Source organism: Stegodyphus dumicola, chromosome 7 (assembly GCF_044657685.1).
Source record: "Stegodyphus dumicola isolate Sdum_Otavi_A_Nest chromosome 7, ASM4465768v1".
Taxonomy (NCBI): Eukaryota; Metazoa; Arthropoda; class Arachnida; order Araneae; family Eresidae; genus Stegodyphus; species Stegodyphus dumicola.
In genome coordinates this window covers 39,105,223-39,125,280 of record NC_140774.1, presented here as the reverse complement: position 1 = coordinate 39,125,280, position 20,058 = coordinate 39,105,223, and the positions used below count along the sequence as shown (strand labels likewise).

At 32.0% G+C, this 20,058-nt stretch overlaps 1 protein-coding gene across 1 annotated transcript in view; it reads left to right on the top strand.

Moving 5' to 3' along the window:
• LOC118185390 (protein gooseberry-like) overlaps positions 1–20,058 on the top strand; it is a 181,827-nt gene that overhangs the window by 78,426 nt on the left and 83,343 nt on the right. The window contains exon 3 of the mRNA XM_035355235.2: positions 315–627. Coding sequence (XP_035211126.1) covers positions 315–627 — 313 coding nt within the window. The remainder of the gene's footprint in view (positions 1–314; positions 628–20,058) is intronic.

Below are 20,058 nucleotides of genomic sequence, written 5' to 3'. Positions count from 1 at the left end.
TTACATTAAAAGCTGAATGTTAGAATTTTAAAAAATATTTTGTTTTAACGAATTGTGAAGCATAATTTAATTTTTACGGATGTATTTGGGAGATGTTTTCATTCCATCATGAGCATAAATCTTTCTTTTTACTGATTGCTTTGAGTCCGAGTGAGGCTATTATATCACAAATTACACTATAATTTTGTACAAAAGTGTTGAACTTTTCATAAATATATTATGGCTTGAGATATTATATTTTATTTATTTATTTCAATTATGCTTTTTCTGTAAGCTATAAAAGAAGTATGACAAATATTCTCAACTCTTTCTAGGAAACTGGAAGCATACGTCCGGGTGTAATCGGTGGCAGCAGGCCGAAAGCAGCTGGGGACACAGATCATCGCTCTGATGAATACAAAAAAGAAAATTCGAATATCTTCAGCTGGGAGATGAGAGACAGGTTGGCCAAGGACACTGGCGGATGCGACAGGACAGTGGCTTCTAATGTTGCTCCCATCCGCCTGCTGAGAAGCAGCTCTATTAGTCCAAACAAACTGGAGAAGACAGAAGAAATGGACTCTGGTCAGAAAGGTGTTGGTGGGCACAAACATTCTATAGATGGAATACTTGCAAGGAAGAAAGGATGTAAGTTTGCAATTTTCTTACAATGGTATGAAATATACAGAGGATTTCAGTGAGAAAGGGTAGATTTTTACTTGCTTTTTTTTTTTGTTGCAATATAAAATGTGTCAATTATCAGCTAAATAAAAAAAGGTTACGTTTCCTTGCTCAATTTTAGTCAGTGCTTTATCTACGGTAGCTGTTTCCTACATCTAGGTGGGTAAAAGCGCATAAAATGACCACGTGCCCCGTTCTTGGATTCCAAGGTTTTCAGATCCTTATGACTTTTTACGCTGGGAATTTCAAAGAAATCGAATACGTACGAATCCAGTTATATAACTAGAACTTCGGCAAAGATTTGTTAGAGCAATGCATTTCATTGTCATAAAACTGTTAAAGTGTGGCATGAAACTGATTATCAGTTTGATATATGTTAATTTACGAAGTATGTACAGAAAGCAGCAGATTTTCTCCTTTACGTATCAGGTGATGCATGAAATAATTTTTTTTGCATTTTAAAGTTATATAAGCAACTAAAATTTGCTCCTTCATTTTGAAACGCAGTTAAAAGTTGTTTTCAATACATTGGTTTCTACCACACAAATTGAAAGATATCACTCGGATACCACATTGATAAATGCCACTCGGATAAATGTCATTTCATAAAAATTTCAAAGAAACTGATTTATTACTAAAAATAAAATATATTCACTCACAAAGAAAGGAAAGGAAAAAAAGGAAGGGAAAGAAGCTTTTGGACTTCAAGGCATAAAGTTATCGATCGATGATTTTCGGATTATCTAGAAAGTAACTATTTAATTACTCTTTTCCCAAGTAACCGCATGACTTCATAATAGTTACTGTGAAACCAACAGTATCTTATATCATTTCTTCTACCATTTTTTTTACTCTCCTTACCCCAAAATTAATTCCTTTTTATGGACATTCTTACTAAGTATAAGTATTACTCTATTTCACACGTGATCCCGATGTTGAATTCATATTAATATGATAAAGCAATTTAAATTTTGTCAGAATCAGACACATGAGCGGTTTCAATATGTCTTACTTCATAATTTAAATTTTTGTTCACAAAACACATGCACAGAAAACAGTATATATTTATTCAGTCAATCAAGAATACAAACATTTCCTGAAGGTTCTACCGCGATTATCATTGTAGCCTTTCAGTTAAATAACCAGTTGTGTATCTTTTAACAAATTGTTATCAAGTATAGAAAATAAGAGTAAGATTTTGAACTTTTAATGACAGCATGATAATATTCCCCGATTATAGTTAGGAAATGATATTCGGAAAAAATATTCGTTGATTCCGACAGTGCATTTTTTATAGCATTTATCTACAAACAACTGGGAGATCTCCAGTTAATCCCTTTATTAAAGTCAATTTTCAGAACTAATCTAAAAGCATGGCATAAAACAGTCAGATCGAAAACTCATAGATGTTGCGCATGGATCTGGATATATTCCAGCCAAAACTGAAAACGGAAGTATATCCATCCAGTCTATTGCTCTTAGAAATGTATTAAAATTTTTAAGGCCTATCTATAAGAATTTCAGAGCCATTCTTTCTTCAAGAACTTCTGGGACCAAGCAATAAGTTTTGAATCATCTGCTTCTGAATGTTGTGTACGTACATTATTGTTAATCAGGATGCGCTGAGGCTATTTCTGGTATTTATTGAGGCCAGTGAAGATTGAAGTTTAGTGACACACGAATCAATAACGTTCTTGAGGCAGAAAATAAAACTTAGCGATTCTTATGTATTTTTAGTTGCTGATTTCAATTATGAAGTCAGAATATCTTCATCGAGATCCACTTCTTCGCCACAAAAATTTTCATTGATGCATCAGATCACTGATGTATCAGAGGTCAGTTTGGATGTCAGTACTTCTAGAACAGTTTGGCTACCATACCATTAGGTGTCTAGAATAAAGATAAGAAAAATCACTTGTACTCCCGCCAGGAATCCAACCATAGATCTTCCAGTGCTCGCTGGATACGCTAAGCACTTACACCACAAGAGAGAGAAAGGTATAATTCATGATATTTACTTCCAAGGAGCGAGTGAGGAAACACACAAGGCCCAATGGACTAACTCCAAATCGGGAAGAATGTGGTCCACTATATTTTGTTCGGATAACTCTGTAGAGATCAGCAGAAATTTCAGACCAGGAAACATGGACAATCAAGTGTGCCTTCGCCAGAATTCGAACAAACCCTCCAGTTTGTTAGATGGACATGCTAACCATTTACATCATGATAGCAGGCCCATGAGAGTGAGATTATTTCTTATACAACGATAACACACTTTCTCCAATCAGGCTGGGATTACTCGCATGAAAATTTACCTTACCAAAAGGCACAAAACTGTGAAGATTTCGTCAGAAGCAACAATTTTAAAATAAATATTTTCTCAAAGGATGACTTGAATATGAGAACAAAGTACACTTGCGGGTTAAAGTTTTAGGGCATAAACATAATGCTGACATGTGGAAGCTGTTTGTAGACTTAAACAAGCTTAAATTTCTGCCTTTTTAATATAAAAGACTGTTAGTTCAACTGGTTCCGTTATTTACATTAGGTTATACTGCGCATATGCAAATATCATGTGAAAATGTAAAACATCCCATCTGCAATATAAATTACGCGAAAATGAGATGCCAGGGTAAAGATAAATATTACATTAAAAACTTTGGCATTAAAAGAAGACAGAAAGCCAAGGGACTTAAATACATAATTTCTGAATTCTTAGTACATTGCAATATTTGCTATCTATTCACATCAAACTATGCTAAGAACCTTCCGGTGGCAGAGGATAGAAAAGAATTTCGTTTTCTAAAAACAAACCTTACCAAAATAAGTGAAGCCGAAATTAAAAAGAATGTCTTTTGTTGATCCTTAGATCAGGGAAAACTAGTGAGTGACCTTGAAATAGAAAGTGCATTTAATGAAGAGTGAAAGTATTTCTTACAGGCATCTTTCCATAATAGAAGAAAGAGAGGTAAAATTTCTTCAAGAATATATTCTTTTGCCGCAAAACTGCTAAAAGAAAAATGCTTTGAACTCTTAACAAGTTAGGAAGTAATTACAATACTGAAAGACTCAAAAAAAAAAAAAAAAAAAAAAAATGTTCTTTTAGTTCCGTAAAATTCGCCCAACTGTATAAAAGTGGTTGCGATAATACGTGCGTATAAATAAATAAAATCCCGATTATTAGATATTATTTCGCTATTAGAAATAAAATCACACTTCACTTATATTTTTACATCTAGAATACTGTGCCACTTTTCTAAGCAGTTTTAATTCATAAAAAGATGTTTCTAACGCCATATATTACGTACCATGGTACAGAGTAATGTTTGAAATAACTAACTATAAATTCTTAACAGTACAATTTTTCTGAAACATACTAAAGAGAGAAAGAGAAATATATATATATATATATATATATATATATATATTAAAAAAGGGAATTTTCTTGAGTCCATTTAAGTATTTTTAATGATAACTGAATGAAAATTAGGTGATATAAGTATTTTCCCCATATAGCACGTGAATCTGAAATTAGAAGGACACCGGGGGAAAAGAAAAGGTAATGAGGAAGGAAAAAATTGGTCGAAACATTTTCTGGGCGAAAAGGCATTTAAATCGCCTATCATATAAATGACATATGGGTCTCTATCTGAAGAAAGGCAGACACTGTTTTTAAAGTTGCAGTTTTGAACACGTCGTGTTCTTTATTTGCAGTTATGTTTCTCGTTTATTTATACACGTGTCTGTCTAAATTAATTGACTAATGCTTTATCTGGTTAATGTCATATGATAACACTATTATCAGTTTCCACTTCAGTAAAAACTTTCAGAAAATAATCAGGAATTCCTTTATTAATAATAAAAAGAGAAATATGTAAGCAGAATGGGCTTAATATGGCCAATGGTCTATAAATAAATCAGCATAAAAAACCACACAGTTAAAAATTTCATTTTAATATTAATGAGAATGAACGTAAAATACGAAAGTAGAAATATATATATGATTATTTGAGTTTGGAATATTAACTTCATATATCATTTGCGAAAATTAGTAAATTTATATTTACTTTTTTGTGAAGTAAGTTTGTAAGTTTTTAAACTTGATTATTTTTTTTTTTCATAGTATTTTGTAGTTATATTTATAATTCATTCACCTCAGAAAGATTTTACATTTAAGCGGCTTATATGTATGCCTATCTCTCTAAAATTGTTTTTAATTAATTAATTTTAATTTATTGATTGAAAATAATGCGTAATATAATCAGTAAAAAGTTAAGCCTTAGCTTTCTGCTTAGCAAAATTATGTCGCTAAGAAAAATGCTTTAAGGATAAAAAATAAAAGAATGAAATGAAATTTCAATTTAAGGAACTAGAAAAAAGATAATGCTTGCTCTGTTTTAATTGGATAAAAACTCGAAGTGCTGCCTAGAGGAGATCATTTGATTCGTTGGTACAGAGGACATCTAAACAACTGCAGTCATCGAATCACTACCCAGAAAACATCATAATTACCGTTTCTAAAAACTAATTGCATATGCTCTTGATACCACAAAAAAAAACGAAAACCTACCCCCTTTTTTTTATTTATTCTTTAAAAATGAATAACAAACAAAAGTCATAAACATCTAATACAATTCGATTTAAAAAAATGCCTGCTGTTGTCTGAAAAGAGAATGCTGCAGAAGGAGAGAGTATAAAGGATACTTGAAAACTTGCATCACGCAACAGGCCACACTGGCAGCATGAGAAGGAAAACATTAAAAACACATAAAAAGAAACTTCCATTGGCAATTGTGGAAGAACAGCCTTAAGGATCGTTTTTCGTATTTAACTCTCTCCGTCTGCACAAAGAAACCTCTAATAACCCCATGTAGTACCAATGTACCCACTTAATTCGGATGCAAAGCTTAGTTCGTGACGTACTGACGTAACGCAGTTGTACCGGTGTAAAGGGGGCAGGGTTTGACTTAAATGGAGCTTTGTGCACGAGGTCTTGAACACGGCTTGGGGGTCGAGAACAGTTACAATACCACGTCGACATGTGTGGTCGTGTATTTGTTGAGCATCTTAGTCCGCAGACAGCAAATCGCGTCTTTGTGGGGTGGTTTTTCCTTTTGTGCAAGCGCATGTTCGGGGTAAATTAGAGGAGTTTTTTTGCACGAGGGTGTAAATGGCTTCCATTCCACGTGTTGTTGTTGACGGGTGATGACTTTTTTAGCAACAGTCGCCTTTATTTATTTACTTCTTTTTTATGTAGATTCGGATGATGGAATTTTAAGCGTTCTTATTCAATTCGCATTGCTCATTCTGGAGAGATTCATAGATTTCTTTCCATTCTAAAGACTACGGTATAGCTACGTTACAACAATACAGTTGAGCTTAACAAAGGTACACACGTATGTTACTCGGACTGTGCTTTTACTAGTTTTCGAACTGATATTTGTGACCTTCCTTCAATCAGATTCTTCGAATCCATATGTTCCTTTTCAAGATTTATAATCCATAATTCAAAATTATGTTTTCCAGTTTCGGTAGATATCTGAACTATTTCTGTTATATTTATTAGTCCAAAGGGGTTTTGTCCCTGAAGGACTATTGTTTTCGCTTTGAGATTTTGCGTTGAATCACTATAAATGTCCGTTTCACTTTTCAAACTGTTGTCACCAAATGTTAGAGTCCTGCATTATATTTGAAGAAATTAAATAATGAAAAATCTGCATAAATGTATGTATATTTCTCGCATTGTGATAAAACAACGGTACATACAGCCATCGAAATTTGAATGACGTAATCCTGCTGAGAATATGACCCTGTGGAAGCCCAAATTTGAAATTTGGAATTTGTTTTATTATCGATTTCATATTTTGTAAAACTTTAACGAATTTTTGAGTAAAAAACTCAACAGTTTGAAAGCGAGCAATAGCAACAATCTAAGGGGGAGGGGACCCTTTTTATCTCCAGTGGGCGGAACTGTGTATCGGAAATTCTAAAGATAGGCTCATTTTAAAATTATTTTGCGACATTGCTATTGAACTGAAATTTATGGTTTAAGTGCGCAGAACATGATATTTAATAAATAAAGGTAACACGCAAAATGTTAAAAAAAGAACGCCCCTTTCCACGTAATTTAAAATCTAAAACCTTTCAGATTTTTTTTAATGACTTAATTTTCAATCAATTTATTTTACAAATGTTAACATTCACTTTTTCTTTTGCATTTAATTACATTACGTTATGATAGTCGGTTTGAAAACTGGGCATTGTAATTTGAATTCGAAATTACAAATCTGTTTTAACTCATAATAATCACATCACTATCCAACAGTTTCCAACTTTAACTGAAGAGGCATTTATTATTATTATTATTATTATTATTATTATTATTATTATTATTATTATTATTATTATTATTATTATTATTATTATTATTAAATCCTACCTTGCTTTAGCCGCTCTTCAAAACTAGCGAATTTCTAATCTAGCTGTCAGAAATCAAGTTAAAGGAAAAAATAATTTTATAAAAATCTAAAATTATTTATAATTATTTTATCTATGATTATTTTTAACATTAAATAACATCTTTACACATGTCCTATAGAAATATTTAAAACAACTACTTCTTCCGTTTTGAAATAAAATTAAACTTCAAAGCATGATCAATTTATAAAGTAAAATGGCTTAACTTGCATTATTTGGAAGTAATCCCCGAAGTTAAAATTTTAATGCCTCGAAATTTCAAATCCTAACTAGCTTCCAAAGGTTTTTCACTTGAAGTAACAATATCTTTAATTACTTGTCTATTTTTAAACTTCGAAAGTTTCCTATTAAAATATTCTACAGATTTATCCTTTAAATTGGCATGATTCAAGATGTCTTTTGAGAAACGATAGTTTCATACTTTGACTCGATGACAGTTCACCGCACACATACAGGTTGAGGGTCCGTTTCATCTCTATTCTAAGTAAACCCAAATGATAAATAACTTTCATTACATTTTCTATAAAAAAAATTTCTTTTCTGTATTCTTAGTGCTAGTAGATTATCCTGCATCCATCACCTGGGAATCATCACTTTTCCGCTTAGTCACTATTAACCATTTTTCCATTTTGAAAATCTAGGTTTGTTTTATTATTTTTCACAAATATTTAAATGCACAATATATTACGAATCCTTCAAAAACAGACAATATTCTCAAATCGCATAGAAAAGTAGGGAATACAAAGCAGAAGAACAAAATACAAAGCAACAAGAAGACAAAATACCTGTTGTTAGAGTCAGCAAACGGACATAAAAAATGATTCTCATTGAAAATCGAGCAATATGGACCCGGAAGTGGTGACATAAAGGGCTGGCATGCTAATAAATCGATAAACTCTAAGAGAATTAATGAGATACTATTATCTTTTTTATAGGAACTTATTTTTATTTCCTATTAAATACAGCATCCATTTCCATCACAACTTTTAAAAACATCATTTATGGCAAATTTTGTAATGTCTAAGGCTAAAAGAATATTTAAGTGAAACGTACAAGATGGAAGAACCACGAAAACTGCCATGCAAATAGATCGTTCGCCTCTTTCTAAAGTCTCCAGGCAGCTACTGACCGCGAACAAAGCTCAGATCGCATAAATTTACGAGTGTTAGAAAGAAAATTCAATCAGGATGGATGTTGGGGTTTTAATTTATGAATTAAATAGTTAAAAATACTTTACGTACCACCTATTTTTCTCTTGCGTACCACCGGTTGAGAACACCTAATCTAGATGATGTTCTTAGTGAAATTACGAAACTGATAAAAATTCTCTTGACAGTTCCCATGACTTTTCTAAGAAGCACTATAAATTTGGAAAGGATAAATGCGCTTGCAGTGCTTTCAATAGAGAAACATTTCTTCAGTTGTCATCCAGAGATCAAGTAGAAAATTATTGATTTTTTGCACAAATTAAAAGAAGAAGAATGGATTTCATTTTTAAATGAATAGATAAAGATTGAACTATAACAATTTAGGTTAAAGTAATTAAGAAATGTTTTATTTTGTTCTAAGATTTCTTGAAGTTTCGAAATATTTTTTTTAAACATGTTTGTTTTCTTTTACACAATTTTAAAACAAAGGTTAAAATTTTTTTAACAGCACCCCCACTAATTTTAGCTACAAGCCGCCACTCCTACGCTCTATAATACTTTTTAAAAGTATGAAATTTTTTATCTGAAAGCTCCAAAAGAGAGGGATAAAGAAGGATGTTTTAAAGTGTTTATAGGTTTTTATTTTATTTTTTCTTCTAATTACTATTCTGTTACTAAACGAGGGTCTTATATATTTTCAAAGTCCCCTGATGTAAAGACTTTTTACTTTTCTAAGTAGTTCCTTTACTTCCTTTTTCTACCTTTTTCTGTAGTTTTAAACTACAATATTAAAAAAATCTAAAATTTAAGGATTTTTCTACTCAGATTTACAGAACAATTATTAAAAACTTTTGACCACTTTTTAAACACGTTCATGTATGATATTCTTTTCTTAGTAATCAGGGATCATCTATTGAGAAGTCTTTTATTTCCTCACTATTTTCTTGTTCCTTTTTTAAATTCCTACTATTACTACTCACACTCTTCCTGTATCTCGTTCAAATTTTCAATCGTTAATAAAATACTTTTTATTCATCCACTCAAATTCAGATACACTTTTTTCAACTTGTAGTGGATGACACTTGATGTTAACACACTTTTCTCACATATTAAAAATTTTTTAATCTATTTTTTTTTTTTTTTTGTTTGTTTTGGTATTTTTGAAATTTTTCTTTGTTGAGGAATTGACTTTAAATTTTTTATATTACTTGTTAAATTAATATTTAATCTTTCTCGCTTTAAATCAAGTGAAGCCTGCTTCTCAAAATATTTTGTGAAAGTAGAATTATTTATAAGATTCATTATTTACCATATACCTGTATCATTATTAATATAGGTATAAGGTCCTAGTACCATATACAGAACGTGATTGCTTACCTGTTTTTTATTTGTAACCTACGTATTCACCAAATGATACGTAGCTTCGAATTACTGAATTAGTTCGGATGAACGTGTGTGACGTTTTCTTTAACTTGTAGTAAATTATTTTTATTGGAAGCCGGTCTCCCGTGCAATAGGTTTACTAATAATTACTTCACTACACTTTTTCCTTAGTTAAGATAATCAGGATTCCCTTTAACCCATAACTTCGAACTTCATAGCGAGATAAAAATTAGTACAATTCTTGGCATGAAAAACAGAGAGATAGAGAGAGAGTGTTAGTACAATTTTATTTGCAGCTGAATGTGGTTATATTTCAACGCTGTTTGGTGACAGCCATTTATGATAAATGAATAACGCTTTTGAGATAGGATAATATTTATTAGTTGATTTCCTTATACGGTTGTTGGTTCCCGAGTACAAAATATGAACTTTTTACGAATTAAAATGAAATTTTATTTCCTTTCCAATTGAATAAATGAAATGAATGGATCAATATTAATTATTACTTCTTTGAAACAAAAGTCTCTTATTACTCCCCCATTGAGGTTTAAATGCAAGAAAAAAAAAAAAAAAAAATTCAAAAACTGACTACATAATATTCTTTTTTTTTTTTTTTTTTTTTCTGATATAAATACTTCCCAACGAGGTTCTCATGATCTCTCTAATATTATCCAACTCACTAAAGAGAAGCTGCAACTTCTTATCCGGCGTAAAAACACTCACGACTTCGCTAAAACATTAAGGAGTATTTTTAATTAATTTTATTAGACACGCAGAGACGCCTTCGCCTTTCAGTCACGAAGCTGTTAACTCGGGTTCAAGAAGGATAAAACTGCGATTAGAATCTCTCTCTCTCTCTTAACTTAACAAGATTATTTTTCGTTGTCTTGATCCTTATCGCGCGAAGTGCCGTTGCGGTTACAGTTACGGAAAAAGGAGCCATTTACTGCTCATTTCTAATGTGGCTCGAGACATGGCTCCGATCCAAAATTTAGATAAAGTAATTTGGCTGTAGCCGTGACCTGAGTAGGGGATCGAATTACTGCAACAAAGATGTCCGATGTCGAATATATTAAAGTAAGGATTTGCGTAGACGCAAGAAAGTTTCTATCAGAGTATTATTTATTTAGCAGTTTCTATCAGAGTATTTCAGTTTCGACTAAAGCTAATTTGTTGGCTTCTGACGTTAGTAATTTAATCAGTCGTACACCACAAAAATTTGTAAAATTCTAATGCATCCTTTTTCATAAAAAAAACTTGAATCATGTTTTGGATAAATTAAAGAGAATATAAAAATTCTTTTGCTTATAACTAATTACTGCATTATTAATTTGATGTAATTTATATACTAGTGATGAATGTTATAATATTAAATAGGTTTATTTAAAAAAATAATTAAAATATTTTTGCCATTAAATAAAAATATTAAATGTAAATCTAAAATGTATTAATTATTTTTTAATTTATTATGTAATAGAGCAATAAATAAAATATTCAATAAACAAGTTTCATGAGCCAAATAATTAAATTACAAAATAATTGAAATTTTGTTATATAACGATTTTTAAATTGGGATTTTAATTATTATATTACGAAACAAATTACTGCAACCTTTTCCAGGCTCAAATTGCTGCTCATTGTTGTAGCTATAAAAATGTTTACCTTGAAAAACTGGTAAATGTCCTTGAGTATAATAATTGTCCAAAACAGAGCCATAAATATGCAGATGAAGCTGTAAAAACATGTTATAGTGAGCGAAGATTTTCTTCAATTTTTTTCATTCCCTTCAAATTTTGATTTTAATATAATATATGTGTCCAGGATTTAAAAAAAAGATTAATTTAATTTCATATCTCCTAATTTTATCCATCATTATGAAAAGTTCCCTTTCAAATTGTATCTATTTTATCATATACCGCGCTTTTTTTTTTTTAACTTTCTCGTACGAAGTAAAGGAAGTATTGTAATGGAGAAATATTTCAGGTATCATATTTCAAAGAAAATATCCACTTTGACCGCTCTCGAATCACTTTGAACCTTGTTTTTGCGTGACATCTGTCTATACGTATGGGCAGAATAAAAGACTCTACTTTCTAAAACGGATTGCAAAATGGATTTAAAAATGGAATCAGAAGAGATTTTTTCCATGCAGTCTGTATGTATGTGCGTACGCATATATGTCTCACAGCCTTAGAAAGTTGAAATTTTGTATATGGGACTGCTATAACATGTAGTTGTGCACCTCCCTTTTTGGTTACGTACCAAACATATATATGTATAAAAGCTTATATGCACCAGACGTATATATATAAACAGTCTTATACGCACACAATTATATATATTAGACAATTTATAATGATTAATTAAAATATTTACACACACACATACCCACTTTGTTACCCGGCTCGGTAAGCTCAGTTTTTATTCTTATATGTTGGTAAATTATACCTTTTTTGCTTTAAAAGTGATTGGTTCATGTTGTTTTTATGTTCCAATTAAGGTTTTTATGTCTTTAGTTAAACTGCATGCAATTGTTGAAGTATTATTATTTAAAAGTTAAAGTGGTGCTAAGCCTGACAAGAGCGCCATTTGTTTACATTGAAATTCTTAGTAGAATAGTGAATTAAATCAGTTCGTGCACCAACTTAAAGTAAACTCTTAATTTTGGGCACCGAAAAATCTGTCTTCCTATCTGCTGGCCGAATAGCTTGTATTGCGTAGAAACTTTAATTTTAATTGTAAACATCTTGTTTTAATCTGTTTTCAACTGTATTTGGTGTTTTATGTTTCCCTGTATTTATAATTCTTAATGAAGATGTTTTGAGCTTTTATGTATTTTTGGCTTCCCGAGAAGTGAGAACTGAAATGCGTTCTCCGTTTTGCTGTGAGTGTATGCATCAGTTACAGTATTAAAGACAAGTCTTTATCGACTATTATAAATTAAAATTTTATTTTATATCTCGTACGTAAATTTACGTGCATATATATATATATATATACACTCCTACACACATAATTGCTCTTTTGTATCCATTTCTTCTTTTCTCCAGCATAGGCCATCTCTCGTACCTTTAACGGTTCTTGTTCCCCTCACTTTAGCCATGCTTTGTCTTAATTATTCAGTCCTTCTTAACGAAGTTATGGAGGTAATTGCTGTTTTCAGCAAAGGTACTCCGGAAACCATCGCCTTGGCCCCTTGGTCCAGCATAGGCAAAATTATACATGTACCCGCTAAACACTTCCTTGTATTCTCATTCGAGAACCGAAACTATGGTTTCTACAAGAAGTAATAGCTTAAAAAACAGGAGAATATAATTTAGAAAAAAAAAAAAAAAAAACTGAACTGTACTCTGCTTTTGGAAATACATTTTGCGGTCGAGTTTAACGAGCTATAGAGAGGGAATGCAAGGGAAAAAAAAAAAAAAAAAAGATCCTAGTAACGCCTCAGTGTGGCAGAGTCAGATTTCACAGTTTACTGTTGGCCTTATGTCGCCTGTGGGTGCTTAATCCCCCGTGGCCATCAGTCCTTTCGGCAGTTGTAAACACTTCACCCTTGAATTGATCACTTTCTGCCTTTTCATTTTCCCTCCTCCGGTTCAGTTCGCTTGGGACGAAGATTTTTGCTGCGTAATAGGTCCATCAAGCGGGATTAGGGATAGGAAAACCTGGTTATGGCCACCATGTGGTTTCTGCTATTTTTATATTTTATTGCAGGCATTAATAACAGCGGCAATGCTCCATGGAAATGATTTAGGTGGGAAGCAATATTAAATGACTATTTTATACTCATCTATTAATCAATAACTGGTTCGACAAAGGATGATGAATATTCTAACCTACATCATGACAAGTGATAGATTGAGAAGACTGATTCGTCCGTTTTAATCAGTAGCTGAAAATGCAAATATATATTACAGAGAAAGTTCTCGCGGCAATTACTTTTATTTCTGACCATTGCTTTTGAGACACTACTTCCATAGGACACTAGAATCACCCGTAACTGTAGGTAGTTAACTTACAGGGAGTTTACTGCATTATATTTCATAAAGAATTGTAATTAAATATTACATTCATTTCTGTACCAATTAAAATGCATTTTATAATCAATTAAAAAAAACTTTAATGATTTTTTCTAAATTTTAAAAGCCCGCCAAAATAAAACTAGCTTTGAAAATTACTTTCAAGTCTAAATTTTCCATTTTGATCGATATTTCAAATTGCTCTAGCACATTATCAACTAAATAATTTTAATATATGGGAATATAGGTTTGAAATTCGGAAGAATTTCAGCTTAGATAGGCTTTAGTATCCAAAAAAAAAAAAAAAAAAAAAAAAAAAAAAATCTATGAATGAAATGTGTGACACCAATCCTCGTTCTTTAATATCCGAGAATAATCTGCACAGTTTAGGACGAAATACATTTTTTAAAGTGTCTTCGCTTATTATTCTAAAAGGTAATACGATATTAAAATAAATAGCTGATAAAAAGTAAATTTAATAAAATTTGGTACTGGTTCCAATTCTTGTTTATCTCAAAGTATATAAAAGCCGTATTTTATAATTTTAATTTTTTTATATTTTGTTCAATAGATAGAGCTATTTAACTGTCCTTTTCTTTGTATTAGCCTTTCTTTAATTTTATTTCCTCTACTGTACTCATATATTTCTGCAAAACGGAACAGATTATCAGATTATTTTTTAAATGTTTAACAAATATCTGCCTCACATTTCTAAAGATTCAGTTATCTTACGCAGAGCTAATGATAATCCGAGGCTGAATTTTCTTTGTTTTAAGGTTATGTTTTTCTTGACCTGATGTTAGTTTTTCGCTGTAGATGGAGCTGAATTTCAAACAAGTAATCTTTGAATAGTTAAATTTTGCATCCCTTTTTTTTATTTGCATACGGCGGAGCGGTGAAGTTGCTGAACACCGGTAGTTCGGTCCGAGGTTCGAATCCCGCGAACGGGTTGGCTGCATGGGTGTTTTCGTGGTTTTCCCCATGTGTAACGTGTATATGAGCCAGTTTCCCTTAGAAAGTCCTCCACGAAGGCATCACTCCCCTTAGGCAGATAGCCCTAGTGTGCTTTGCCATAATTAAATACACCACCACACCACACCACACCACCACCCATTTGGCGGGAAAGCTTAAAATCTGTAGCAGCAAGTTTCTTCATTCTTCTGTTTTCGTTTTGTAGTGCCTTTACCCCTTGGGATTTGTTAATTTCGGATGATTGTTTTGAGATTAATCATGTATTTTTGTTATTGGTTTATAAGACATTTTCTACCTCCTTTCTGCATGCTTTCGGGGTGTAACGGTAGCACACTCGGCGAGTATTCGAGAGGTCCAGGTTCGAGTCTCGTGAGGGCATTGCTCACGTTTCGTGTTTTCATCTTCAAAAATCCTAATGACTCTACAGGTTTAACGCTGAATTCTAATGGTTTGCTGGTATTTTTTGGTTCGTAATAGATACGCTTTTCCTCCCTAATTTTTTTTTTAAATTTTAACGTTCATTTATAATTGTATGTATTCTTCTATTTCATTAGCTGAGTTTCTTATAGGTTTTAACCTGCTAGTTTTCTTTCAGGTTTTTGAGTTTGGCCAGCATACACGCCATTCTCTCGTTGGCTTCAATCATTTCGGTTTACCAGATTCCTCGAGTCATAAAAGTGCTTGAGGCTTTGTAACTCTACGAAATGCAAACTGGCAATAATGGGAGCGCAACAAAATAACTGAGGGGCTCATTCACATGTTTTATGAAATAGGAAGAACGATTCAAATTTACAATATATTTATACTTGTTCACTATCATAGGTACGAGGCAAATTGTCCTGCCTATAATGGTTGTTTTCAATAATCCTGAAATAGTATCAGAAATAAATTTTTGCTTATTATTCTTTATGCTTTTTCTTTCTGAGAGATCATGGACTTGTAATGATCTTCAAAACTCAGAATAATCATGCTGATATAAACAATTGTCGTCTTGCGACTTGTTCTTAAATTGTCTTTTGAATTGTTAAAGCCGACGCAATTTCTATATGTATTCAGTTTTATAACGTAAGCCACATATGTTTCGCAAAATGGTACTCACGGGAGCTAATCCATGGCAATTGGTAGTAACTCAATCTATCTTCAAAATTAACACATTCACCCGAAACTAACATGCCTACAAAAAAGAAGGTATTATGCAATGTTTAAATCATCGTCAAAAGCTAATTTCGTAATATACGCTATTAATACAAATATCACGCACATTTGTAGTGAAATCTTTTTACATTTGCTTGAAAAAGAAAAACATGAGTCGGCAATTTGCACTTATTACATCTTGTGACTCTTTTAGAACACTGCTAGAGAATGTGTTGTCCAAATTAACATAATCATTTAGATGGCTTGTCTGCAATTATGATAATTTTGATTTCAGTTGGAAAGGAAATACGTGCATTTAATTTTGGGGATTTTAAGGTGAAATAGGAGTTACACTTTTAATAAAACAGAGGACAGCAGATTTTTGCTCAGATTGATCATTAGTGCTCCATCTGGTTTTATAGCATAGCGAATTATAATGAATATGGGTATTAGTGCGTGCAGGCTAAGGGGAGTGATATCGTGTTGGGAGACAAAGAAAGCGATCTGTAGATTTTCTAAGATGTTAAAGTTCTTGATAGAACCTTTAACTTCCTATTTTTAAGAATTAATCTCATAATTTTTAGCCCAAAGACGCGTTAACCCAGGAGAGCTATTAGTCTCGAAGTGGCATTTTGCGTCGATTCATTATAAATGTCAATGTCTCTTTTCAAATCGTTGCCACCAAATATTAGAGCCCTGTATTATAGTTAAAGAAATTAAAAAATAAAGAATCTGCATAAATGTATGTATGTTTCTCGCACTGGGATAAAACAACGGTACCTAGAGCCATCAAATTTTAAATAACGTAATCCTCCTGCGAAAATGGGCATCTGGAAGTCCATATTTGAAGTTTGGAATTTGTTTTATCATCGATTTCATATTTTGTAAAACTTTAACGAATTTTTGATTAGGAAACTCAAGAGTTTCAAAGCGAGCAACAGCAACGTTGTACAAAAAAAAAAAAAAACATTTTTATCTCCAGCGCGCGAGATTGTGTATCGGAAATTCTAAAGGTATGCTCAATTTTTAAAATTATTTTGTGATATTGCTCTTAAACTGAATTTTATGGTTTAAGTGCGAAGAACTCGATTTTAATAAATAGAGAAAACACACAAAATGTAAAAAAAAAAAAAAAAAAACAGCCCTTTGAACGTAATTTTAAAATCTTAAACCTTTCAAATTTTTTTTTTTTTTTTAAATTTTTTAAGTTTTCCTTCTTGGAAGTTTAGAAACTTTCAGCTTTTCAGGCAGTATGAATTTTAATCGATAAAATCAATCTATGAACGTAGATATTTAAAATGTACTTCTGAATAAATATTTATTTTACACGTTATTAAATTTGAATGCAATATATTGATCATTATGCTTTCACTGTAACGTAAGTATTTGTCTGTAAAGAATGAAACAATGAAAAAAAGGGAAAAAATTAAAAGGGTTGACTTGAAAAAGCTGAAGTTGCGTGTTTTTCGAATTCACGATTCGACCTAATTTTTCCTTACTGTTTCGATTAAGGGTTTTTTTTTTTTTTTTTTTTTTTTTTTTTTTAAACTTTGTAGTCATTTAAAACTACTGCAATATATCGTCGTAAGTTTCTTTTTGCTCTTCCTGAATTTGCAATGTCTTCAAGGCTAGGAGGCTGTGAAAGTGTGTTCAACCCTCCAAGCGACATAGGCCATACACAAAGTTACGGAAAACTAGGGGGTTGTCAAACAGTGATCCATCTGACCCTTCCACCATCTGTGCTTTCTAAAAATTCGTTTTACTCGGGCTAGTTTCGTGATAGACGGCCGGCAAACCCCTTCTTGTTAGGAGGCCCGATCTAAATCTTCTCGATGGTTTGGCAACTCTTTTGGGCTTCTTTTATGATCGCTTCTCTTTTTATGTTCGGAAACAAGCCAAAAGTCACGTTTGGGCACTTACAGAGGATCGTTAATTTCAAAGGATTTTGTTTCAAGCCCGACATCAACTGATTCGTAGCAGTTTTCTTGCGTTGCTGGCCAAGGATTCGGATCGTTTGTTTTGGTTTAAAATGATTCGCTACTGCTTTCGTGAAGTATTTATTCTTCAGAAAGGAAACGAGTTGCGAGAAATAAAAGAAAACGAGGAAAGAGTTATACGTGAGCAGGCATAAGAGAAATTCGTTATTAAAATACTGCGTTTGCTTTTTATTTCAAGCTGGTCAGAGTTATTTTAATTGGAAATTAACTCAGCTTATTTGGCTTCGTGACTTCTTTGTATCGCACGATAAGATTTTATTACGTAAAAAACGAGGTGATGTAATTAATCATAGTGCTGATTTGAGAAAGCTTTTTTTCTCATTATTTTCATAAAATAAGAAAGAATGTTAGATATGAAAGTTATAGAGTCTGGTGTTGTTTTTGTAGCAAAGTCCAAACTAAGTCCAAACTCCCAACAGGCTAACAGGGAATAATCGATGTGTCTAGAAAGAACTGTCAACGACTACACAATCGATTTAACGCGAAGCTGGCTCAAAACTACCCACTGGCGTAACAATTTGAATATCGACAGCTATAATGCAACGCCCAAGAAATTATAATCTTACCCGATCTAGCGAAACGTAGTAACGTGGCATCGAGAGGCAGAAACACGCTCTGTCTTACAATCCGAAAACCTCAGCTTAAATACTATCAAACTAATTTGCCTTCTGGTGAGGAAAAGTGATAGTACAGGCTTAAATTATAAATAACTGATTAAATAACAAAGTGTCTATAGGTTTATTGTCAATACTAGAAGAATTCAGTCACATTATCTAGTTTTCCGAATAAATTCAAATTAAAAATGAGCGAGTAAAAGTAAAAAGTGATCATTTGAACTATTTAGATTAAATGTGACTGATTTATTATATAATGCAAACAGCGAGGGCTGAGTAACACCAAAATTTTGAAATTAATATTAGAAAAATTTACCAGATCAGAATAAGGTTATTTTTTATACCAGGCATGTCAGACTTAACATTTGAAATGAGCTAAATAATCATCAGTGCGTACTGTAACGTGGCGGGGAAGGTTATGTAAAAAACACCCTTGTAATATTTAGTGATGTATTTAAAAAGCAAATAATTACATAAAATTCAACATAATTGAATTTCTTAAGAAACTGGAAGAATACAGAAATCTTGTAATATATGGACAGATATTATTTCTTTCTGATGTCTGGCATCTTTATTTTGCAACCAGCTTTCAGACGTTTAGAGACATGCTGCTGTCACTAGCGATTTTCAAAACGGAGGCCAATGGATATTTGTTAAAATAAATCTCGCTAGGGATTTGTTCTTTAAATCATAAGTGAAAACATTTGTTCATACCGAACGGTTCATCGAAATTTTCCTTTGAAGTCAAGTCACCCTGTATTTCTATTAATTCAATCTGTAAAGCTAAGTAAAGCTGTAGGTGTGCTGGAACTTTCTCACAGTACCAGTTGAAAAGGGGCAAAAAATAGGGAGAGCTTAATTTGGATAAATCTGATATCGTTAAACTTTTCTTTGAATTCAGCCTTCAAGAGCTGAAGTTTTTCGGTACACGTTATGTGCAAAAATAGGGTCTATTTTGTTATCTTTATTTAATATCAGGCTTTTTTTATTTTTATTTTTTTATTTTTTTTTATTTTCTCGGAGTGAACCGATGCCCATAGAAAAATAAACTTCGGGCCACATACGGTGTGGGTGCTTGACATGATTGTTTTACACTAATATAAATACTAGCTTTTACATTAAATCATTATTTCCCTTTAGGAATCTTTATTGGTTAATATTATTGGAGATAAATGATGAATGTTAAATAGTAATTTAGTAATAAAAGTAGTAAGAAAGACTTACGGAGTAGGAAAGACTTACGAGACTGAGATTTCAATATGTTGTGAATTCCATCATTTCCATCTGAGCGAATAGCTAGTTTTTTAGGAGTGGAGGACAGATTTTTTTTAAAGATCAGCAGTCGGAAAAAAATGGCCAGATTTTTCTAGACTAGATAGCAGAACATATCGCTTTACTAAGATACACATCAAAACAGACAAACAGCTCATGAAAGCATTTGATGATATGAGTTAATAATAAACCTTAGAGTAAAATGTTTACGAGTAGCAGAATTTTGAAAAAAAATATATTCATTTGAGATCTGAGGAAAAAGAAAACACTCATTTTAGTAAAAGTTTAAACCAAACTATTCTATATTGAGGTAAATTCTGTACAACATTTCAAACATATTTTGCAGGTTAAACTAATGCTGGAAAGATTTATAATTGTCTGT